Raw genomic sequence first — 26,119 nt, forward strand, 5'->3', positions numbered from 1 at the left:
AAAAAGCTCCAGGTACTTCAAAACCTTTGCACTGGTCCTAAAGTACCACAATCTACTAAGCCCCCAGAGCTCAAACATTTTGTCAATACTACTAACAAGATTATAAAAAGGGTAAACTAAAACCTACAACATTATGCTCTCCAGCAACACCTTGAGCAATGCATAGTTACAGTTCATTTGAACAGGAAACAAGGGTATTGGGAGGTAACTAAATTTCCTTTGAAATACAGTAGAATTCCTTTGATGCAGGACAGTTTGGAAGGAGAGCATTCTGGATAACAGGTTTTTCCATTTAACGGGAACTCCACCCACAGCCCAGTCAGGATTTCCTTACCCCTACCACTTCTTAAATACACTCCTTCGGCACCTCTTCTGCTTGCATGGATCAGTCATAGCTCACATGTTGGAGAGAGAAATGCCAAAGGAGTAGGTGTGAGAAATGGCCAGAGGGATATTTTTGAATGGGCCATGGACTGGGTGAGCAGGGTGAGAAAAGTCAGCTGAGGCCAGGAAGCCATGGGGAGGTTAGAAGTGATGAGCAAAAGCTGCCACAAATCTGATTTTCCTGAGTAAGGGATCACAATATTTTTCTGGATAAAGGGAGTTTCCAAACAATGGATCTTTGAATAAAAGATGCTCTACTGCATTTGCATTCCTGAGATAAAATAAGCATTTCAAGTTTGTAAAAGCTCCTTTTCAGCTCCTGCCACCCTCATGGATCCAAGTAAGTTGGGGAAAAGATTTTCATCATAATGCCATCCATGAATATGATGTATTGATGCAGGAAAAAACAGCAAAAGGGTGACCCCTGAGGCAACTCTGTTTAAACACTAAGGGCCTGATTTTCAACTATGTTTTCCATGTGTAAATGCACTTTACCCATGTAAATGGGCTTTTGAAAATTGCTACGATAGTACGTGACATTTACACGTGTAACGCCTAAGGGAGAGGAGATCATAATAAAACAGTTTACACACTTCTCTAAATTCTAAAAACACTTTAGATAAAACATCAAGACAAAAGAAAGGGAATGTAGAATAAGTCTGACAGAGGACACTGGATAGTATGCTTCCTTTCAAAAGTAAATACTCTGAATCTTATAATCCTGGATAACATGAAACGTGCAGAAATGGTCAGAGCCTTAAAAGCTTTGCCAGAGTTTCTTTTCTGCAGGAAAAAGATTCTTTTAAACTCACTCATAAAAACATGTCAGCAGAGAAAGACTGTGTGGCCTATCTAAGCTGCCCTATTTCCTACCTGCTGTAATACCATCAACCGGGTCTGCTGAAAGATCCGTTCAATAGATCCCTGGAAACGGGAGTGGTGCCATGAGACTGGGGAAGAGTAGTTGTGGTCCCGCCTCACAAGAGTGGTAGGAGAGAGGAGGCTGGAAACTGCAGGCCGGTTAGCCTCATCTCGGAGGTGGGAAAATTAATGGAGACTCTGCTGAAAGAAAGGATAGTGAACTATCTACAATCCAGTAAGTTGCTGGATCCAAGGCAGCACGGATTCACCAGGTTTCCTGTCAGACAAATCTAATTGATTTTTTTTTTTTTATTTGGTGACTAGAGGATTGGATCGAGGAAGAGCATTCGATGTGATTTACTTGTAATTCAGCAAAGCTTTTGATACAGTCTCACACAGGAGGCTTGTGAATAAAATGAGAAGCTTGTGAATGGGTGCCACAAACCGGATGACTGGAGACAGCAGGTAATGGTAAATGGAACCTACTCTGAAGAGAAAAAGATGTGAAGAGAAGTGCCACAAGGATTGGTTTTGGGAATGGCTCCATTCAATAACTTTGTGAACAACATTATGGAAGGGATAGAAGGTAAAGTTTGTCTATTTGCGGTTGATACTAAGATCTGCAACAGAATGGACATGTCTGAAGGAGTAGAGAAAATGAAAAGTGATTTAAGAAAGCTTGAAGAGTGGTCAAAGATTTGGCAGCTGGGATTCAATGCCAAGAAGGGCAGAGTCATATATTTGGGATGAGGTAATCGAAAGAGATGTATGTGATGGGGGTGAAGAGCTGTTGTGCACAGACCAAGAGAGGGATCTTGGGGTGAAAGTGTCTGGAGATCTGAAGGTGGCAAAGCAATGTGATATGTCAGATTGAATGTCGGTATATTAAAAAATAAAATAAATAAATGTGACAAGGTGATAGCTAAAGCCAGAAGAATGACATGGACCCTGACTTTTACAGTCTGGGGTATTGATAGGCAGATATAAAGGAAAAAGCACAGGACTGCTTCTAAGGCTAAGTCCATAAGCAAAACATGTCAGCACTGTCTGAACTTTCAAGGCGGTTCAATACCTAGTAAAAATGTTGCTAGCAATAAATTATTTTTATGGGTTATCATAAGGCTTGAGAATAACTGCACAGAGTAGCAGTTACTACCCTTAAGAGAAACATTGGGGGTAACTGACACAGAGCAGCAAATACTACCATAAGAAGCTTGCTGGGGAGACCGACTGGACTATTTGGTCCTTTTCTACAGTCATTACACTATGTTACTATTTAATAACCCCAGTTTATCTCTGGCTTTCCCCACACTTCTTGGCCACCAAGGACTCTGTGCTTATCGCTGTTTTTCTTAATTCTAGTATCGTTTTTGCCTCCACCTCCTCCCTCAGGAGAAGGCGGCACATATTCACCACCCTTTATATGAAGAAATATTAATTGATGTTACTCCTGAATCTACCTTCTTTCAACTTATTATCTCTTGCTCTAGAAAATCGCTTTTCATGTTTTTTTCTGGGACATTATTTGTACCTTTCGGATATGTCCCACTACCTCGCCTCTCATCTAAGCTCTTCAAGTCCCACCTCACAGAGCTTTTGGTACAGACTCTTGTAGCCCTTCTCTGGACTGCCTCTACTCTGAGTATATGCTTTTGAAAGTATGGCCTCCAGAACTGGACCCCGGTAGACAAGAAAATGTTTTCTCACATAAACAAAGATCTAACTTCTTTCATGATTCACCTTAGTTACTATGAAATGGTGCTGAAAGGCAAGAATCAGAAAAAGGTCCTCAATGTAAGTTCTCTTGAATGACATTCATGGTACAGTACGTAACACAGAACACCTGGCAAGGAGTGGTAAATTCCAAATTATACTAATAACCAATCACAGGCAAACTACAGTAAACCTCTCATGCCACCTGAATCCCACGATATAACTGCCCCAGTGAAATACTCAGTTCAGTTCATAGTTATTTTGTTCAACCCCTCAACCTGCCATAATGCTGTAATAACCAGAAATGCACCTAAATCTGCTTTCACTCTTGGGAAAAATACTGTACCTCCAAACAAATAATGTTCAGGTCATTGTTATGAATTAGAGGATTTTCTTCTTTTGATTGTAGGGCAATTGCAAACTCTGGCTAAGGGTTTTACTGGCTATTTATGAACAAACCTGTTCAGATACAGAATCCACAGACATCTAAAGTATGCTAAAAAGCAAGATCCTATGTGTTGGTAAAATCCACCACACCTACAAATCTCCCCTGTTGACACAACATAAAAGATGGCAATGAGATTCCTGCTATTTCTGTAGATGAGTGTAACCACCCATACAACAATCTCAGTAACCTTGGTGGCTGTGGGGATTATTACAATATTTGGTTAAAAGATTTGGAGGGGACATTTAGGTTGGATTAAAGTATTAGTTTTGTAAGAATCAAAGATTAAAATGACAATGCCTGAAATAGTCTAACAGCAGAAGTGGTGTTGGATAACATTGTTAGCAGATTTTGGGTATACACGGGATGAATATGGAGGACAATGGTAGGAAAGATTTCTTAAAAACAAAATGTGTGTTGGGTTGAATATGAGAATATATTAGGTATGTGCATTCATTTAAAATGAATATGGAATCCAAACCAAATAAAAGCCCTTTTTCAGGTTATTCATTTCAGGAACTAGTGCGCACTATTTCCCAAAACAAAAAAAACCTAACTGAAACCACCTCCACCCCTCTAATGAAATGAAACAAAGTGGAAAAGTCTCAAGAGAAAAGTCTGAATGGGCCAATCTGGTTTCTATCTGTGGTCATTACTATGTTACAGTATTCAGAATAGAGAAGGCTTTTGGGAAAATGAAGCAAAGGTCTCAGACCTCCGATGTCTCCAACTAGTTTCTTGTCAAAAATGAGTAGGCAAACACAAATAAAAAGTCAATAATATGGAAGTGTGAGATACTAATAGAAAATGAAATATTTACTTTAAAAAAATGCATCAAAGAAAGCACCTGCCCTCGCTCCCAAACCAAATATCACAGAGAAACCACCTTTCTCACGTGAGCGATGGGAGAAGATCATAAATACACTCATCATGCTGCTGAATGGCAGGAGCCATCAGGCACTGCACACGCAGGCTACTGTTATCTCTAGCCTGCCAAAGTGAAAGGTAAAGTTAATACAAGCCAAGCAAGAGGATGTGGTTTGTTGTTGGTAAAAACAAAGCCCTCGTCTACATTCAATGATGCAAAGAAGAAAGTGCAGCAGCCAAAAATGCATTCTGTTGCCAAATTTTGAGTCCAAGGAACACTGAAGAGCTAGGATTCTTAAATTTCTTACCTCCAAGAAATGGGGCTCATTACATTGCTATATGGATGTCAATATGGACATCCATATAACAGGTCTTTTTTTGAATCTACATTTATTACATGTTATATCATTCAGGGTTCATATAATCAGCTCATTACATTGCAGCATTAACTTAATATAACACTTGGTTCCAATTTCCTAAATCAGCATTTTTCACCACAACCCCATGGATCATACACAGAAAACATCAGCTAGCATCTCCTTCCTGTCTCCTGTAGTCACACACAAATACGGAAGACCATCTATACAACCATTTCTAAAATAGTTCAGGCATCCCTTTGGCAGTACCTTTTGAAGTACTTTAAAATAAATTAAAAAATTTACAGCAGTTTCTCTCACTCAGTCCAATGCAAAAGACAACTCTACTCTTTCTAAAACAGTAAGCTACCTACTGAAATATTAACTTTCCAAACAAAGAGACACTGCATACTTCTAAGAAATCTTTACAGGAAGTCCTTCAGCGAACATACAGTGATTTTCATCTTTGAGAACATTAAGAACTCTACAGCACCTGAGCCCCTATCTGGGCATTTCTAGCAACAAGCTGGATGGGTCTTCGAACTCTTGGAGATTTCTGCCCAGGGTAGTGTTCTTGCCTTGTCTCAGTTCAGTGAATCCATACTGGACTTATCAATAACATTATCTGAATCATTCTTGTTAGACATCTTGGAATGCCATACCTTCTCAGAGTCAGTGGCATCCTGTGCAGAACAGTGGCAGCAGCACTTTCCATGTAGGTGAGGAAGTCCGGCCCTGGAGTATTGCAAGCAGTGGCACCTTGCTTTCCATGGCCAGGAATTGTCCTTCCACCCCCAACTGCTGTACCATCTTCCCTTTGAAAGCCACTACAGCATCTCTGAAGCAACAGCACCCTGTGCGGTCGCACACTGCAGCCTATAAGACTGCCAGACTTACAGCCAAAGTAGGTTTATGCATTAAATGGATTAGAAATCCCTTCCCTCTACATCAATAGGATATGACAGAAGCTCAGACAGCATGATTAAAGCACAATTTTGTATTAAATCAAATTGCTTTTAGAAAAAAAAACATCTATTTCGTCATACAACAATTAAAAAAGCGAAGGTAACGGAAAAACTTTATAGAATTTATTAAGCTACATCTTCCCAAGAGAGACTGTGTGTGTGCAATGTGTGAAGATAAACAGCAGAAGAAAGGACTACATGAACGTCAACCCTGCATCATGAAGAAAGAAATTTGCTATAGTTAAATGGAAATGGGGAAGGCAAAGCTACTGAGTTTGAAGGCAGCAATTCTTTTCTAGGTGCAATCTCTACACTTAGATGGGTCTACGCTCAGCTGCTGTGGCGACTTGATAGCACCCGGTTATACTATGCACGGATCTTTTAACTTAACAATAAAATCACTGCTAAATGGTCGCTTCCGGCACCAATGCTGGAACTCGTCTGAGGACAACAGACTTCCACAGACAGCAATCAGTGCTCTGCAGGAGAGGTGCACCTACCAGCCTCTATGCATTCTCAAGTACACCTTTCAATGTGAATGTCACTATTTATTACCCCTAGCTACTCATTATCAAAGGTGTGTGTGCTGCACCTTCTTCTTTGCATCATTGAGTCTCCCAGACCAGTGTGTGAAACAGCATTAATTATTTCCACATTATTACTAAACTGATTATAGATGCTTCAGTTTAGAACATTATTAAATTAATCAAGAAGACAGTTTCCAAAACCTGTACAGCTTTTCAAAAACCAAATATGACATGCAAGTGAATGCACAAAATGTAAAAGTAACTATGAAAACATTTTAAATGTGACATCAAAATCTTCCCCTTTTCAGAACTGCCCAGGCAGGATTCCATATACAACACAGCAGAAAAGGGAGTCCTGTACTTACAAAGGGAATAGCAGCACACCGCTTCCCTGAGCTCACTATAAGACAGGAAACTGCCAGTATAGTGTTGCGCCTGTGGGTCGTAGACTGCTGTGACCGCTCTGCCTTACCTCTTTTTCTCCCCTTTCCCTCTCTTTGGGCAAGATGGCTGTCTCCGGTGCCGAGTGCTGCGGGCCTCGGCGTTTTCAGACCAGCAAGGGCGCCCCCATCCAATATGCTCACTCCCGTGGCCTCCTAGGGCACGAGCGCGCACATCTCTGACGCTCAAATAAACGTCATGGCGGGAACCTTGGGGGCAGCCCCCTCCGCATGACATCAGTACCTCTGGATATAACTAGCCTTCACCTCCGATACCAATTTGAGTTAGCAAAGACTTCGCTACTCTGCCTGCTCTAAGCTGCATGATTAGACGCCTCCTTTTGCTATGGGCCTCGCTCCAGCAGAAGCTCTAGACAACCGCTCGAGGGTCTTTTCTCTTATTCATTTCCAGGATATTGGACCATTGGGTACTCGCTCCTCGAGGGCCTATCTTCTTCATATTCTGCACCACGGACCTTCGGTCCCACCTTTCTATTATCAGGAAGACGCCCTCACTCTGCGAGTACCTCTACGAACCAGCGCTCCAACTCCACCCACCAGCCACAGCGTAACCCGCACTGCGGGTTCCTGCCTATCGTGAACATCTGGGTGAGACTATACTTCTGAGCAGGTTGAGCGTATTGGCACCTTGTGGATCAGTGCCGTACCTTCCTGCTTTACCATCTATTCACAGCAGTACAATAAAGACTCTATCCATTCTGTGTCAGCCTATTGCAGTGGTTCCCCACAGGGCTCCTCCCCGTGGGCGGAGTCATCTCCATTGCAACCAAGGGTCCACAATGCCTCAAACACAACATATAGCCGATAGTTTTCAAATATAATCTAGAATACAATGCTGTACAGATCAAATGGGCTTGTGCTATATGGACAGATGGAAAACTGGCACCAAATACTTAAAAATAAATAAATACAGTGCATAAAAATAAATTATTTCCAACACACCCATTTTAGTATGACCTATAAAAGAAGCAGAGCTGGACACATGCTATACCACCCTTGCAGATTTTCCAAAGAAAACAATCTAAACACAACCAGAACTCAAAACACAGGTTTCCATATTGCAGCCCAAGCCCTTTCTGATGGCTCTGTGTGAAGGTGCAGACAATCTCTGATAGAGCACTAGGCACATAACCTGCGAATCTACTTTCCAAAAATAAAGATATTGCTTTATCACAGGCATGCTTTAAGAATATAAGTCGAGTTGTCAAACTATGGAATTCCCTTAATTGTTTTCATGATTACCAAGTCTAGTACCAATACATTTTTATATTGCACTGCAAGGTGTGTGGAGCACTGTACAGAGATGCACAGAAAAGACAATGCCTTTCTTTACTCCATGGAGCTTATAATCTAGTTGACAGATGGACACGGAGGACAGGGTTACTTTAGTGAATCAGGGATCCTTGCCTTCTGAAGTCTAAGGGAGAGGTTCCAGGAGGAAGCGCAGGAAGGACATGGCTTTCTACTGGTCGAGGTGAGCTGCTTGTAAATATGGCTTCTGTAGATAACGTATAATCAGACTGTTTGGCAGCATTTTCTTTGTTTCATCTTCTTCCCTTCACCCTTTAACTTAAAAATAAAGTATTTAATGCAGATCCACTATAAATAGTTCTGCACATGCCCGTTTCATATTTTTGCTCAGGCATTAGCGCCGCTACTCTCACAGGTGGATGGACATACATCAGTCCTTACAACAAATATAATGCACAGATGTATAGGAATGAGACAGACAATGGTACTTTATCCAGCCAATTAATATCTTCCTAAGACAAACTGCACTCAAATTTCTAACCAACGTTGGAGGAGTACAAGGCTAATTGATTTAATGGTGGCCTTTGACACTGTGGATCACACCCTGTTATATCATCGGTTGACCAATATTGGGATGGATGGTAGTATTCTCAGATAGTTCTCTTCCTTCCTAATAGGTTATTTCAAGTTAAATTGGGTAATCATATGTCTGATGTTTTCCATATTGATATGGGTGTCCCTCAAGGTTCATCCCTTTCGGCAACTCTATTCAATATTTGTATGCTCCCTCTGTGTAAATTGCTGGTGGATTTAGGGATTTATTTCCTTTTATATGAGGAAGGCAAACAGTTTTACATTCCATTTGCTAAATCATTTGAACATCCAGTTTCAATACTATCAACCTTTATGAAGGCTATTCAGCAAGTCCTGTCACAACTTAAATTAACATTAAACCTGAATAAAACTGAAATCATTTGGCTAAGTAGAAATTCTTCTATGGTTAAACCACCAGTTCTGGATCCGAGTACTTTTCAAATTACTCCCTCAAATCAAGTATGTGATCTAGGTATCCAATTAGATGAAAATCTTACGATGAAAAAGCACATCAATAAATTAGTTAATATTAGCTACACCAAGTTACGTATAGTTACGTATACTACATAGGTTGAAATTGTACTGCAAACTCATTTTCTCAAACAGATTACTGTAACTCTCTACTGCTTGGTCTTCCCACCTGTCTCTTGAAAACTTTACAGTTAGTACAAAATGCCTCAGCTAGACTTTTATTAGGAATTAAGAAATGTGATCACATAACACACTCACTAATATCACTGCAATGGCTACCAGTACAATCATGAATATATTACAAGATATTAAACCTGACTACCCCTAACTAATCAAGCTTGATATTTCACTTGGATGCAGCTCCATCACTGCTCTCTGCATTAATGGTGGGGGTGAAAGGGAAATAGAACCAAAGGTTACTAGAAGCCAAGAGAAACAGATAAGTATGAGAAAAAAAAAGAAGTGTGAGGCTTGCTGGGCAGACTGGATGGGCCGATTGGTCTTCTTCTGCCGTCATTTCTATGTTTCTATATATTAACGTTAATATTCAAAATGATTCATTCAAATGATACTGGATTGACTGGGGTGACAATACAACAATACACATCTCAACAAGAACTAAGATCACAAAATAAAGGTCTACTGATTGTCCCAACAATACGGAGTGCACATGTAACCTAAGTAAGAGACCGTTTGGTTTCTATGGCTGGTCCAAAGCTTTGGAATTTACGCTTGATACCGGATAGAGATTTAAATGTGAGCTAAAAACATGGCTGTTTAAAAATGCATATAATCTTACTTAAAATCAAGAGAGTGTAAGAGAACTATAGTCTCAAGAATAATGAGAGCTTTTAATTCGAATCATGAAGAATAAAACTGTAATGAGAGAGTAAGAAAATGTCAATATTAAAAACAATGAGAAATCGTTGGTCTGGAAGCATGAAGGACAAACATAATGAAGCATGATTACAATGTTCTGATTATAAGATATTAGTTATATTTTCTGTATCATCTATCTTATGTTTTAGTATGCAGTATCATTTGTACTGGATGATTCCATTTGTTTTGTATTAATTTTCGTTTAAAATTATGAATGTTATTTTTGTAAACTGTTGTGATCTTGATATGGAATGATGGTATATAAAATTTCTAAATAAATAAATATAGTATCCTTACATTTCTCAAACACTGTCTGCAATCAAAAAGATTGTTCAAATATTCTCATTTACTGTGGTAAGCCAACATACAGGTCTGAACACCACCACCAGAAACTGCTAACAGGACCTTCCCTAACTCCTTCTGTAGTAGCTCTAAGTTTCTAGTCCTCAAGCTCTACACCTAAGAAGGAACCAGACTGGTCAAGGTCAAATGCTCTAGCCAAGAAGGCACCTGGATCGTTATAAGAGAACCCAAATGTACTCAAATCACTGCTTCACAGCAATTATATAATTATGGCAGAAACATAAGGAAACATCAATGTTCTAAAAGGGCACGAATACAGTCAATTTTTAATTCAGCAACAGAATGTCACTAGTATTCCTGTAGTCAAAACAGAGGCAAAACTGGACCTGACTCTATCTGTTATAGATTCAGGTCACCACTACTGAATAAGGAAACAAGGAGATAAGGAAAATTATTTTTAAAAACTGGAAGAAGATTGCTAGGAACAGAAGAAGAAATTGTTTTGGAAAATTAGGAATCCACTCGAACTTTACAGGCAGGAACTCTTAGCAAAACTAAAAATAGTAATAACTTCATAAGAGATAGGATAAGTCCCAAAATGGTCCATTCCATCTGGTAGTAATTTGTCCAAATTCCCATGTGGCCTTTTCTTCTATGTCCATCACCACTGCCTTTTCGGGTTGTAATTGCCACTCTGTGTGGGTTAGCCCAGTGCTTCTTTACTATTATCTTGCCATTAGGGATCTTCTGTGATTATCCCACACTTTTTTTTTTTTTTTAATTCTTCTATCCACCATCTCCGGAAAGGCATTCGCCACCCTTTTATGAAAAAATATTTCCTAACATTTTTCCAGAATCTACTCCCTTGGAACTTCATGTCATGACCCCCCAATTCTAGATCATTTTGCTGAGCTAAAGAACAATGAGATTCAAATAACCTCCCTAGCTACAAAACTGAGAGAAGGCTACTACAAACTGTTAGTTCTAAGACGGCTAAAACCTTTGCTTGATGCTAATGATTTCCGCTCAGTGCTACAAGCTCTAATTTTCTCGTCACTAGACTACTGTAATTCCCTACTTCTGGGTCTCCCACAAACTACCCTACGTTCGCTGCAAGTACTCCAGAATTCCGCGGCCAGAGTTCTAACAAACTGCAAAAAACGTAATCACATTACACCAATTTTGATAAATTTACACTGGCTCCCGATTACACAAAGAATAGGTTACAAAACCTGCTGCATCCTTCATAAAGCAATTTACGGGCAGAAAACTCCATCGTGCTTTTGATGCGTGTTAAAATATAAATCTATGCGTTCTGAATCAAATACTTCTTTTTTTAGAAGTCAGTGATCATTGTTTAAAGAATAAGTTTGATTACTGTGATATTGAATGAGTAATATTTGCAGATATTGATAGATGTTTTCAATTATTATTTACATGAAATACTGAAAGTGAGTAATGTTTGCAGATATTGGTCAGTGTTTGTTTATATGAAATTCATGTTATGTTTTTTATGTGGTATGTTCTACAATTATTTTGTGTATGTTTTTACTGTGAATCGCCTTGACCTTTTGTGAAAGGCGATCAAGAAATTTTAATAAAAATGAAAAATGAAAATGATTGGCTGAATTTCTCAATTCGATTACACACCCCACACAGAACACTGAGATCGGCAAATAAAGGGCAACTTCAGATCCCTTCTGTAAATACAGCCCATCTGACTTTGGTGCACAAGAGAATCATCTCCATTGCAGGACCCAGTCTCTGGAACACTATTGCCTGCTGAGTTAAGACTCGAAACCGAGTTTAAAAAATTTTAAAAAGACCTAAAGACTTGGCTCTTTGAGCGAACCTATTCAGACAACCTAGAAAAAGTTCATTAACTCTAGAACCAAAAGGTTGTCCTTATGATTGTATTTCCTTTTAAGCAGTTGTATCCCCCTTACATAGTGTAATAATTTATATTTTATAAACTCTGATGTATACCCTATGCTTTTATGTTATCCTCTGTAAACCATTGTGATGTATTTTTGAACGACGGTATACAAAATCTTTTAAATAAAAAATAAATCGCCTCATTTCATCCACAGGAGGATGGCAGCTGAGCCTGCTGGCAAAACAAATACAATTATTAAATCCACCTTTACATTACTAGTTTTGTTTCTTAGCATAAATAAGTGTTTACAGTGATAGTAAATTCTTTCTATTTGGAAGCATAATGATGGGGGAGCAGCTAAGCAAGCAAGGGAACAGCTGGGCTCACCTCTCATCAAAGCCCCATGTTAGCATCGCTCCCATACATGTAAAGTATGAATGTAATACAGAATTCTGAAGAGCAGATGCAAGATACAGATTACAAACATTAGGGAGCAGCAGAATTTATTTTTCCTCAATGCTAACAGCAGCCTTGCTAGATATCTACATCTAAATTAAAGTTACAAATGCTTCTGGCTGGTATTCACAGGATGCTGCATCCAGAACTAACGGAGTCTATTTTCCATGACGTGTACAGACTGCAGACGTATGCACATGCGTAGATCCAAAAAAAAAAAAAACCACTCATACCTCTTCTGTGCCCCCCATATAAGGGTCAAACACATGAATCTCATAAGCCTTCTTTCCCTTTTGACAGTAGGCTAATAAAAAATAAAATCTGGCCAAGAACTGGCCAGTCAGTGACTACAGAGTCCGAGATGAAGAACACAAGGATTCTTCCCTTTATTGGAGGGCCCAGAAGTTACTCAAAGACCTAACCAAGGGTTACAAAGAATATAAAGAAGTTATACCACCAGTCAGGTGTGTGGATCAAAAAACAAGGAAACGTGGAAGAACAAGGAGCGACCCCAGAGCTACAGTCATGCTGCTGTCTATGATGGCCTGATTATACAGGATATGTCATGACCTTTATTTGCAAACTATGTTTAGGAGGTTCAAACAGCAATATGGTGTTTCAGCTTTACCGAACTCTAATCAATTCTGGGATACTAAAAAGCAAAGCATTTTTCATATGAGAACCAATGTGCAAAACAATCAAAACAATCACAGTACATAATTCAAAAAACTGTAAATGGATTTTTTTTTTTTTACAGAATTTATATCAATATCTTGTTACACAATGATTTGAAATAACTTTCACCCTTCTTACATCAGTGCTGGCCACTTTTCATAAAACATATGTGCAATACACCCCATATGTGCAATACACCCCAGTAAAATCATATAGCACTCTACCTTTAATCACTTGTGCAAGACCTACAGTGCTGAAAAAATGTTTGTGAACCCCCTGGCATGGTCTGTATTTCAGTACAATTTAAACTCAAAACATGATTAGATTCTAACCTAATCTAAACCATGATAAAAGAGAAAGATAACACTACTGAATAAATAATTCAGACAAAAAGGATATATTTTATTTATTCATTCAACAAAAAGATTCAACAATAATTATTCTTGTGTGAATTATTCTTCATTTCGTACCTGGTGGCATCTCCTTCAGCAGTTGTAAACTTGATCATTCTCTCACATCGCCCTTGAGGAATTCTGGCCCATTCTTCCATACAGAACTGTTTCAACTCTGTGACATTCGAGGATTTCCTTCCATGAACAGCTCACCTCAGGTTTTGCCACAATATTTCAACAGGGTTTGGGTCAGGACTTTGACTTGGCCAATCCAAAACATGAAACCTCTTCTTCTTGAAATGTTTAAGATTGTTGTCTTGCTACATGACCCACTTTGAAATCAGATTCAGCTCACTGATGGACGGCCTGACATCCTCCTCTAGAATTTCTGATATAAAGCAGAATTCATGGTTCCATCAATGATGGCGAGCCATCCAGATCCTGATACCACCCCACCACTATGTTTGACAGTCAGGATGAGGCTCATACTTTGGAAGGCAGTATTCGCTTTTGCCAAATATTTGTTATTGTGACCAAAAAAGTTCAATTTTTTACTCATCTATCCAGAGAACATTATTCCAGAAGTCTTGTGGGTCATCCAGATACTCTTTGGCAAACCTGAGACAGGCAGAAGTGTTCTTTTGAGAGAGCAGTGGTTTCTTCCTAGCTACCCCTCCCATGAACTTTATTCCCAATCAGATATTTCCTGATGGTTGACATATGAATCCTCTCATCAGCTGCAACAAGAGATCCCTGCAAATCTTTAGATGTTAGTCTGGGGTTCTTTATGACACATGGAGGATATTCCACTTTGCTTTGGGATGATCTTAGCAGGACAACCATTCCCGGGTCTGACAGGCACTACAGTCTTCAGCTTTTTCATCTGTAGACTGTCTGACAGTGATGCATGGAGCCCCAAATGTTTATTAATGGTCTAGTTACCCTGTCCAGAGAGATGAACAGCAACTACTCTTTCATTAGTAAATCCTCTGAAATGTCTTTTGATAATGGCATGCTGAGGTCCCACTAAGTTTTATCATAACGACCAAACTCAAAACCTTTTGCACCTTTATAAAAGGACAAAACACCTAAATTTGGTCATACAAATTTACACTACAGGATGATTTATTTAATTAAAACACCTGATTCCAATTAGCCAATTAATTATGCTAAGAAAACTAAAGTTTCACCTACTATTTCATATATACTGATTTTGAATTAGTGTTTTGTTCCTACTTGGTACATGATTAGGTCTCAAGAAACACAATCATTTATACCCTTTTTATTGCACAAAAAACAGACTGGTTCACAAGGGCTTCGTGGAGTTAAAACATTTTTTTGCAGCACTGTATACCTTGCCTTTCCTTAAAGTCTACATTTAATTCATAGAATAAATAGCACATAGCCCCACATCGAAGGCCACCGGTCAGGTTCAAAGCATAGTTACTAAATTAATTCTAAACAGGCTGAGGAGGATAGTAACCTTGTGGAAAATGCATGCTGTCTGGATATAGCAGATGGGGGCGGCCTTGATGGGGTAATTCATAAATGAGAAGCCCAACATGAAATAGTCATTCAAAGCTAATGACCCATCAAAAAATGGGGAATGTCTCCTTGGTCAACCCCAAAGCAAATAACCTCAACAGCTGGATTAGTAATGATTTTACACAGAGAGGAAATGAGGTGTAACTACTCATAAAAAATCAGGTGCACACAAGCGGGAATGAGAAGAGAAGCTACACCACATAAATATTTATATGGAATGCAAGTGGAAGCAGCTCATTGATGTGTGAATGCTTGATGGTGTAACTATGTGCTTGTATGAGTGCATGTGACTTTCTGTGCTTGTATGAATGCACAATGGCATGCCTCTGTGCTTGTATGCGCATATGACTGGGTGTTTCTGTGAATGTATAAATGTATGCTTGTATAATTCTATAAATATGCAATTGAGTGTGTGATTTTCTGTGCTTACATGATTGTAAGTGTGCTTGTAAGAATGTATGAATCCTTATCTTGAGTATGTGTGCAGTTCTGGTCACCACAATCTCAAAAAAATATAGCAGAATTAGAAAAGGTAAAGAGAAGGGCAACCAAAATAATAAAGGGGCTGGAACGATTCTAATACGAGGAAAGGCTAAAAAGGTTAGGACTGTTCAACCTGGAGAAAAGACAGCTGAGGGGAGATATGATAAGAGGTCTATAAAATAATGAGTGGAGTGGAATGAATAAACGTTAATCAGTTGTTTACTCTTTCAAAGAGTACAAAGGCTAGGGGGGACACAATGAAGTTACTGGGTAATACATTTAAAACTGAGAAAATATTTTTTTTACTCAATACATAATTATTGTCCCGCTTGGACAAGTTTCTAGAAGAAAAGTCCATCCATTATTAAAGAAGAGTTGCAGAAATCCACTGCTTATTCTTGGGATAAGCAGATTGGAATCTCCCTACCCCTTGGGATATTGCCAGGTAGTTGTGACCTGGCTTGGCCACTGTTGGAAACAGGATACTGGGCCTAATGGACCTTTGATCTGTCTCAGTATGGCATCTTATGTTCTTATGACTGTGTAGCTGGATGCTTGGATGAATGTATGTGTGTGAGTATTACTATGTAAGTGGTTCCTTGAACCATAAGTGGTATGCTTTATTTATTTATTTATTTATTTATAACTTTTCTATACCGAAGTTCAAAGAACAGAGTTAATTATCACTCCGGTTTACATTGCAACCATAAAAAACAGTGACAAAGTTGTCTTACATAGAACTGGGGGAGAGAAAAACTTGGATACAGCTTAAGCATGGGGAGTAACGTGTCAAAACTGGTAAGAACTGATAAGAGTTGGCTTTTTGGGGTAACAAGGTATTCCGAGGGAGGGGGTAGGAATGAGGGATTGTAAGGGGGTTGGAAGGTGGGGGGGGAGGGTAGCGGAGGGTTACCATAGATTTAATGAAACTAATATACATATATTAAATAGCTTAGGCAGCGGAAGAAAAAGTGCTTAGGCATCTGAGCTTAGGAAGAGAAGGTCCGTGGAGGATGAGGCAAGGACGAGTGTTATGGGAAGGCTTGTCTGAATAGTAGCGTCTTAAGTCTCTTCTTGAATGTAATTGGGCATTGTTCCAGCCTAAGATCCGGTGGGAGCAGGTTCCACTGTTTGGGGCCTGCGGTGGAAAAGGCTCTTTTACTAAAGGAGGTTTTGAATGTAGGTGTTCTAAGAGTCCCTCTTTGCTTGTATAATTCTATGAATGTATAATTCTATGAATGTATAATGTATAATTCTATGAATGGTATGCTTGTATAATTCTATGAATGGGCAATTGTGTGCTTGTACGAATGAGTGTGTGCTTGTGTAATTGTGTATGAATTTGCTATTTCCTGTGATTATGTATGTATGTATGTGTATGTGGGTATGTATATATATATATATATATATATATACATACACACACACATACACACAGATATTTTGTGTGTATATATTTAAGGATGTAATTGTATGTGTGCAGTTGTGATTGTATGTGGGTGCAATAGTGTATGTGAGTGTATGATTGTATGTATGTATGAGGGTGTAATTGTACATATGCAACTGTGTATATGTGCACAAGCCTGTGTACGACTGTGTGAGAGTGTGCATGAGATTGTAGGAGTGTGGGGTATATATTTCTATATAAGCATGTGATTTTCTGTAATTGTGTATGTATGTATATGCATGAAAGTGATTCTATGAATGTGTGTCTGAGAGGGTGTGATTGTATGATTGTGTATACACGAGTGTGATTTTATGTGTGTATGAGTGTGACTATTTGTATGACTGTGTATATATGAATGAGTGTGTTATTTTCTCTGTGTGCATGCGCACACAAAAGTAATTGTATTTGTATGATTGTGCATCAGCGTCTAATTTTTAGTGTGTGTGATTGTATTTGTATGACTGTATATGCGTATGAGCATGTGAGTGTTGGTGTATGGATAATTATGTATGGGTGGGATTGTATTTGTATGATTGTTGGTTATGAGTAGGTGGGACTGTACGTGTATGCATCTGACTGTTGGTGTAAGAACATAAGAAATTGCCATACTGGGTCAGACCAAGGGTCCATCAAGCCCAGCATCCTGTCTCCAACAGTGGCCAATCCAAGCTACAAGTACCTGGCAAGTACCCAAACAATAAAAAGATCCCATGCTACTGATGCAATTTATAGCAGTGGCTATTCCCTAAGTCACCTTGATTAATAGCAGTTAATGGTCTTCTCCTCTAAGAACTTATCCAAACCTTTTTTAAACCCAGCTACACTAACTGCACTAACCACATCCTCTGGCATCAAATTCCAGAGATTAATTGTGCATCAAGTGAAAAAGAATTTTCTCCAATTAGTTTTAAATGTGCTACTTGCTAACTTCATGGAGTGCCCCCTAGTCCTTTTATTACACGAAAGAGTAAATAACCGATTCACATTTACCCATTTTAGACCTCACATGATTTTAAAGACATCTATCATATCCCCCCTCAGCCGTCTCTTCTCCAAGCTGAATAGCTCTCAACTCTTTAGCCTTTCCACATAGGGGAGCTGTTCCATCCCTTTTATCATTTTGGTTGCCTTTCTCTGTACCTTCTCCAGTGCAACTATATCTTTTTTGAGATGGAGCGACCAGAATTGTACACAGTACTCACCATCGAGCGATACAGAGACATTATGACATTTTCTGTTTTATTCACCATTCCCTTCCTACTAATTCCTAAAATTGTTTGTTTTTTTAACTGCCGCAACACACTGAGCCAACAATTTCAATGTATTATCCACTATAATGCCTAGATTTTTTTCCTGGATGGTAAATCCTAATATGGAGCCTAACATTGTGTAACTACAGCATGGGTTATTTTTCCTTATATGCAGCACCTTGCACTTGTCCACATTAAATTTCATTTGCCATTTGGATGCCCAATCTTCCAGACTCACAAGGTCCTCCTGCAATTTATCACAATCCGCTTGTGATTTAACTACTCTGAATAATTTTGTAAATTTGATTACCTCACTCGTCATATTCCTTTCCAGATCATTTACAAATATATTGAAAAGCATCGGCCCAAGTACAAATCCCTGAGGCACACCACTGTTTATCCTTTTCCACTGAGAAAAATGACCATTTAATCCTACTCTCTGTTTCCTGTCCTTTAACCAGTTTGTAATCCACAAAAGGACATCACCTCCTATCCCATGAATGTTTAGTTTTCTTAGAAGCTTCTCATAAGGGACTTTGTCAAATACTTTCTGAAAATCCAGATACACTACATCTACCAGTTCACCTATATCCATGTTTATTAACCCCTTCATAAAAATGAAGATTTGTTAGGCAAGACTTCCCTTGGGTAAATCCATCTGAGTTCCATTGAACCATGTCTTTCTATATGCTCTGTGACTGATTTTTAGAATAGTTTCCACTATTTTTCCCAGCAATTAAGTCAGTCTCACTGGTCTATAGTTTACAGGATTGTCCCTGGAGCCTTTTAAAATATTGGGGTTACATTGGCCACCCTCCAGTCTTCAGGTGCAATGGATGATTTTAATGATAGATTATACATTTTAACTAATAGATCTGAAATTTCATTTTTTAGTTCCTTCAGAACCCTGGGGTGCATACCGTCCGGTCAGGTGATTTGCTATTTTTTAGTTTGTCAACTTGGCCTACTACATCTTCCAGGTTCACAGTGATCTGATTCATCACCCTTGAAAACCATCTCTGGAACTGGTATCTCCCCAACATTCTCATTAGTAAACACAGTAGCAAAGAATTAATTTAGTCTTTCTGCATTGGCCTTATCTTCCCTAAAAGCCCCTTTAACCCCTCACTCATCTAACGGTCCAATGGACTCCCTCACAGGTTTCTTGCTTCGCATATATTTTTTTAAGTTTTTAATTATGAGTTTTTGCCTCTACGGCCAACTTCATTTCAATTTCTATGTTAGCCTGCCTTATCATTGTTTTACCCTTAACTTGACAATGCTTGTGCTTTTTCCTATTTTCTTCAAATGGATTCTACTTCAAATTTTTGAAGGTTTTTTTGGTTTTTTTTTTTGACTAAAATAGCCTCTTTCACCTCACCTTTTAACCATGCTAGTAATCATTCTGCCTTCCTTCCAACTTTCTTAATGCGTGTGTGGGATTGTATGGGTATGACTGTTGGTGTGTGTATGGGTGGGACTGTATTTTTATGATTGTGTATGATTGTTGGTGTATGTGTGGGTGGGATTGTACGTGTTTGATTGTATATGTGTATGATCGTTGGTGATGTGGGGAAGCTGTATGTCTATGATAGTTGGTGATGTGTGAGTGGGATTGTATGTCTATGATTATGTGTGTGTATGATTGCTGCTGATGTGTGGGTGGGATTGCATGTGTATGATTGTGCATGAGCCGCTGATTTTCAGCGTCTGTTCCTAGGTTGAGGCGAGCCCCGAGCTCCGCCGGCCGCGCATGCGCAGTGCCCTGACAGGAAGGCGCGAGGCCGGCTGTCCGGCCCGGCGCTCTCTCTCCCGCTCACTCACCGACACGCAGGGGCTGGAGCTGGTGCTGGGGGTGGGAGATCTCTGCACTGTTACTAGAGCCATCTAGCTGCTCGGCGGCTCCGGGACGCGCATTCTCTATCTCCTGTGCTGCCGCCGGCCGGTGCTGCTGGAGGGGCGGGGGGCTCTTCGCTCCGTGTCCCTCCGGGCTGCCGGGGTAGGGGGGAGACGTTCCTCGCGTCGTATCCTGCCGCTGCTCTGGGAGGGGGGAGTTCCGCGCTCGTGCTCCTTCTCCTCAGCCTCTCAGCCGCCGAGGCGCGCGGCACAATGAGTGCGCGCACTGCGCACGCGCCACCTGTCAGCGCGGTCCTAACAGGCCCCGCCCCTTCCATTTAACCCCGAGCGTGCCGGGCGCAAAGTGTGGCCGGGTAGCAGTGGCGGTCAGTGTGCGAAACGGTCCGCGGTGCAAAGCAGGTAACATAATACAGGCTATCGGACTCAAAGCCTGAGGATGGTTTAAAAAGGCAACTGCTGATCTCCCAAATCTTTCTTGATGGGCTTAAAGATATCCACGATACACATATGAGCTAAATTAGCGACTCCAACTCTGCAGTTTATCTCATCCTTATGTATGTGAAAGCCGAGCAGTGTGCAGGATCCCCCAGAACAGGTTTGAGAAGCCCAGACTAAGGGCCCACTTTCAGGCAGTTTTGGTTACTTTTTGGCAGGTCATTTATCCCTGTGCTGAGGTCCTAACTTTGTTTTTTATGACACTTAGAATACAGTTTGGTCAACAGCAATAAATGCATGCAAACATTAGAAATTAAAGCACAATGTGGTTTCATGAGTATACCTTCTATATCATCAAATTCTTGCTCTGTCGACTGAACGCTACATATGAATCTACCTGGTCTACCTCACAAAAAAAGCACGAGTATGTAACCCATAGGCAGGATGGATCCTTTAGCTGGCACAGAGGCACATAGAAAAGAGAGGATGGACCCTTTCTGCAAACAACTCCTCTGTCTCTCCACAGATAGCATTAACTATGAGTTACAGGATTCCAAGGTGGGAAGATCAATTAGTTCTAATACCAGTTTCTTGCACTACAAGCCTTTCTCCATCCTCTATACAGAACACTAATAATTATCATACAGGCCGATACAGAACGGACCATTTAGCCCCCGTTTGGCCATGCATTTTAGACGCGCTATTATTTCCCCTTATACTGTAAGGGGCAATAGCGCAGGCCAACCACCCCGAAACTAATAGCGCTCATCACATGCAAATACATGTTGATGAGCGCTATTAGTTATTTCCCCGAAATACTGAAAGTAAAATGTGTGGCCAAGCTGCACATTTTACTCTCAGAAATTTACGCCTGCCCAAAGGCAGGCGTTAATCATTGATGGCAACAGGTAAGTGTACAGAAAAGCAGAAAAAACTGCTTTTCTGTACACCCTCCGACAATATCATAGCGATATTAAGTCTGAGGCCCCAAATATAAAAATAACCAAACATTCTTTAAAAAAAAAAAAATCTGCCCTCCGGTCACGGGTTCGAAAATGGACGCTCAATTTTGCCATCGTCCGTTTTCCGAACCTGTGGCTGTCAGCAGGTTTGAAAACCAACACCAGTAAAATTAAGTGTCAGTTGTCAGACCTCCTGACAGCCACCGCTTCCACTAATAAGGAGGAGCTAGGGATGCGCTAGTGTCCCTAGCACCTCCTTATTAGCGCGGGCCCTAATTTAAATACAGAATCGCATGCCCAGGAGAGGTGCCTGGGCGCATGTCAGGAGAGCAGGCGCTCAACACGGAGCGCCGGCTCTCCCGTGGGTTTTTTTGAAACGGCCTGATAATCTTTTCATCTAAAGAACACGCTGAGATGCATGATAGTTTCCAATTTCTTGTACTGATAGTTGATAAGATGACTGAAGAATATTTACAGCTTCATTTCTTGTTCAAATAAAATCAATAAATGATACGACAGCAGAAAGATTAATAAACTTGTGACCTCCCTTCTTTAGTAAAAGAAGAACATAAGAAAATGCCATACTGGGTCAGACCAAGGGTCCATCAAGCCCAGCATCCTGTTTCCAACAGTGGCCAATCCAGGCCATAAGAACCTGGCAATTACCCAAAAACTAAGTCTATTCCATGTTACCATTGCTAATGGCAGAAGCTATTCTCTAAGTGAACTTAATAGCAGGTAATGGACTTCTCCTCCAAGAACTTATCCAATCCTTTTTTAAACACAGCTATACTAACTGCACTAACCACATCCTCTGGCAACAAATTCCAGAGTTTAATTGTGCGTTGAGTAAAAAAGAACTTTCTCCGATTAGTTTTAAATGTGCCCCATGCTAACTTCATGGAGTGCCCCCTAGTCTTTCTACTATCCGAAAGAGTAAATAACCGATTCACATCTACCCGTTCTAGACCTCTCATGATTTTAAACACTTCTATCATATCCCCCCTCAGTCATCTCTTCTCCAAGCTGAAAAGTCCTAACCTCTTTAGTCTTTCCTCATAGGGGAGTTGTTCCATTGCCCTTATCATTTTGGTAGCCCTTCTCTGTACCTTCTCCATCGCAATTATATCTTTTTTGAGATGCAGCGACCAGAATTGTACACAGTATTCAAGATGCGGTCTCACCATGGAGCGATACAGAGGCATTATGACATTTTCCGTTTTATTCACCATTCCCTTTCTAATAATTTCCAACATTCTGTTTGCTTTTTTGACTGCCGCAGCACACTGAACCGATGATTTCAATGTGTTATCCACTATGACACCTAGATCTCTTTCTTGGGTTGTAGCACCTAATATGGAACCCAACATTATGTAATTATAGCATGGGTTATTTTTCCCTATATGCATCACCTTGCACTTATCCACATTAAATTTCATCTGCCATTTGGATGCCCAATTTTCCAGTCTCACAAGGTCTTCCTGCAATTTATCACAATCTTCTTGTGATTTAAATACTCTGAACAATTTTGTGTCATCTGCAAATTTGATTATCTCACTCGTCGTATTTCTTTCCAGATCATTTATAAATATATTGAAAAGTAAGGGTCCCAATACAGATCCCTGAGGCACTCCACTGTCCACTCCCTTCCACTGAGAAAATTGCCCATTTAATCCTACTCTCTGTTTCCTGTCTTTTAGCCAGTTTGCAATCCACGAAAGGGCATCGCCACCTATCCCATGACTTTTTACTTTTCCTAGAAGCCTCTCATGAGGAACTTTGTCAAACGCCTTCTGAAAATCCAAGTATACTATATCTACTGGTTCACCTTTATCCACATGTTTATTAACTCCTTCAAAAAAGTGAAGCAGATTTGTGAGGCAAGACTTGCCCTGGGTAAAGCCATGCTGACTTTGTTCCATTAAACCATGTCTTTCTATATGTTCTGTGATTTTGATGTTTAGAACACTTTCCACTATTTTTCCTGGCACTGAAGTCAGGCTAACCGGTCTGTAGTTTCCCGGATCGCCCCTGGAGCCCTTTTTAAATATTGGGGTTACATTTGCTATCCTCCAGTCTTCAGGTACAATGGATGATTTTAATGATAAGTTACAAATTTTTACTAATAGGTCTGAAATTTCATTTTTTAGTTCCTTCAGAACTCTGGGGAGTATACCATCCGGTCCAGGTGATTTACTACTCTTCAGTTTGTCAATCAGGCCTACCACATCTTCTAGGTTCACCGTGATTTGATTCAGTCCATCTGAATCATTGCCCATGAAAACCTTCTCCATTACGGGTACCTCCCCAACATCCTCATCAGTAAATACCGAAGCAAAGAAATCATTTAATCTTTCCGCGATGGCCTTATGTTCTCTAAGTGCCCCTTTAACCCCTCGATCATCTAACGGTCCAACTGACTCCCTCACAGGCTTTCTGCTTCGGATATATTTTAAAAAGTTTTTACTGTGAGTTTTTGCCTCTACAGCCAACTTCTTTTCAAATTCTCTCTTAACCTGTCTTATCAATGTCTTACATTTAACTTGCCAATGTTTATGCTTTACCCTATTTTCTTCTGTTGGATCCTTCTTCCAATTTTTGAATGAAGATCTTTTGGCTAAAATAGCTTCTTTCACCTCCCCTTTTAACCATGCCGGTAATCGTTTTGCCTTCTTTCCACCTTTCTTAATGTGTGGAATACATCTGGACTGTGCTTCTAGAATGGTATTTTTTAACAATGACCACGCCTCTTGGACATTTTTTACTTTTGTAGCTGCTCCTTTCAGTTTTTTTCTAGCAATTTTTCTCATTTTATCAAAGTTTCCCTTTTGAAAGTTTAGCACGAGAGCCTTGGATTTGCACACTGTTCCTTTTCCAGTCATTAAATCAAATTTGATCATATTATGATCACTATTGCCAAGCGGCCCCACCACCGTTACCTCTCTCACCAAGTCCTGTGCTCCACTGAGAATTAGATCTAAAAATGCTCCCTCTCTCGTCGGTTCCTGAACCAATTGCTCCATAAAGCTATCATTTATTCCATCCAGGAACGTTATCTCTCTAGCGTGACCCGATGATACATTTACCCAGTCTATATTGGGGTAATTGAAGTCTCCCATTATTACTGCACTACCAATTTGGTTAGCTTCCCTAATTTCTCTTAGCATTTCACTGTCCGTCTCACCATCTTGACCAGGTGGACGGTAGTATACCCCTATCACTATAGTCTTCCCCGACACACAAGGGATTTCTACCCATAAAGATTCAATTTTGTATTTAGTCTCATGCAGGATGTTTATCCTGTTGGACTCTATGCCATCCCGGACATAAAGCGCCACACCTCCTCCCGAGTGCTCCTCTCTGTCATTGCGATATAATTTGTACCCCGGTATAGCAGTGTCCCATTGGTTATCCTCTTTCCACCATGTCTCTGAGATGCCAAATAAGTCTATGTCATCATTTACTGCTATACATTCTAATTCTCCCATCTTACTTCTTAGACTTCTGGCATTAGCATACAAACATTTCAAAGTTTGTTTTTTGTTTGTATTTTCATTCTGCTTTTTAATTGATAGGGATAAGTTAGAATTTTTTAGCTCAGGTGAGTTTTTAGTTACAGGCACTTGGACTACTTTTCTAATTGTTGGAACCCCACTGTCGGGAATCCCTAATTCTAATGCATCATTAGTATCCTTTAAAGATACCTCTCTCCGAACCATGCGCTGCTGAGCGACTGTCGGCTTTCCCCTTTGTTCTAGTTTAAAAGCTGCTCTATCTTCTTTTTAAAGGTTAGCGCCAGTAGTCTGGTTCCACCCTGGTTAAGGTGCAGCCCATCCCTTCGGAAGAGACTCCCCCTTCCCCAAAAGGTTCCCCAGTTCCTAACAAAACTGAATCCCTCTTCCTTGCACCATCGACTCATCCACGCATTGAGACTCCGGAGCTCTGCCTGCCTCTGGTGAGCTGCGCATGGAACAGGGAGCATTTCAGAGAATGCTACCCTGGAGGTTCTGGATTTAAGCTTTCTACCTAAGAACCTAAATTTGGCTTCCAGAACCTCCCTCCCACATTGTCCTATGTACCACGACAGCCGGCTCCTCCCCAGCACTGTCTAAAATCCTATCTAGGTGACGCGTGAGGTCCGCCACCTTCGCACCAGGTAGGCAAGTTACCAGGCGATCCTCACGCCCACCAGCCACCCAGCTATCTACAATCTATTTGGAAAAACACTTTTCAACCCTTCAATTCCTTCTCTTGCCAGTTACTCCAATTACTCAGATTGACGATAGTTAAATCCTCTTTTAAATTCCCAAGTTTATCCCAGTTTACTCCCACTGTAGATGGTTAGAATATAGTCTCAGTACTTTGTCAGAACTTAGTGCCAGCTCTAAGATATTTCCTAAATCTTCTTAAATCCTTAAATTCCTTTTGCTGTACTTGTTGGGCACTTTACTCTCACTTATATTCTACCTGAGTTAACAGCAACAAAGTTCTTGTTACTTTCAACTTCTCTCCACTTTACTCTAGTTTCCTTCCCTTTGTGCCATTGGCCAGGATCCTCTTCTCCAGATGAGCTCCTCTACACTTCCAGTCCTTTCAGGATGAAAGACATCTTTCTCCCAATGGTTTGGTTATTGAGTCCGGGGTATAAAGGACCATCAGCTACC

The 26,119-nt window shown here is 40.2% G+C and overlaps 1 protein-coding gene across 1 annotated transcript in view; it reads right to left on the minus strand.

The window, feature by feature from the left end:
• Positions 1 to 20,298, minus strand: part of SSH2 (slingshot protein phosphatase 2) — a 283,085-nt gene extending 262,787 nt beyond the window's left edge. The window contains exon 1 of the mRNA XM_029611202.1: positions 20,026 to 20,298. Coding sequence (XP_029467062.1) covers positions 20,026 to 20,088 — 63 coding nt within the window. The 5' untranslated portion in view covers positions 20,089 to 20,298. The remainder of the gene's footprint in view (positions 1 to 20,025) is intronic.
• Positions 20,299 to 26,119: the final 5,821 nt, after the last annotated feature.

Source organism: Rhinatrema bivittatum, chromosome 8 (genome assembly GCF_901001135.1).
Source record: "Rhinatrema bivittatum chromosome 8, aRhiBiv1.1, whole genome shotgun sequence".
NCBI lineage: Eukaryota > Metazoa > Chordata > Amphibia > Gymnophiona > Rhinatrematidae > Rhinatrema > Rhinatrema bivittatum.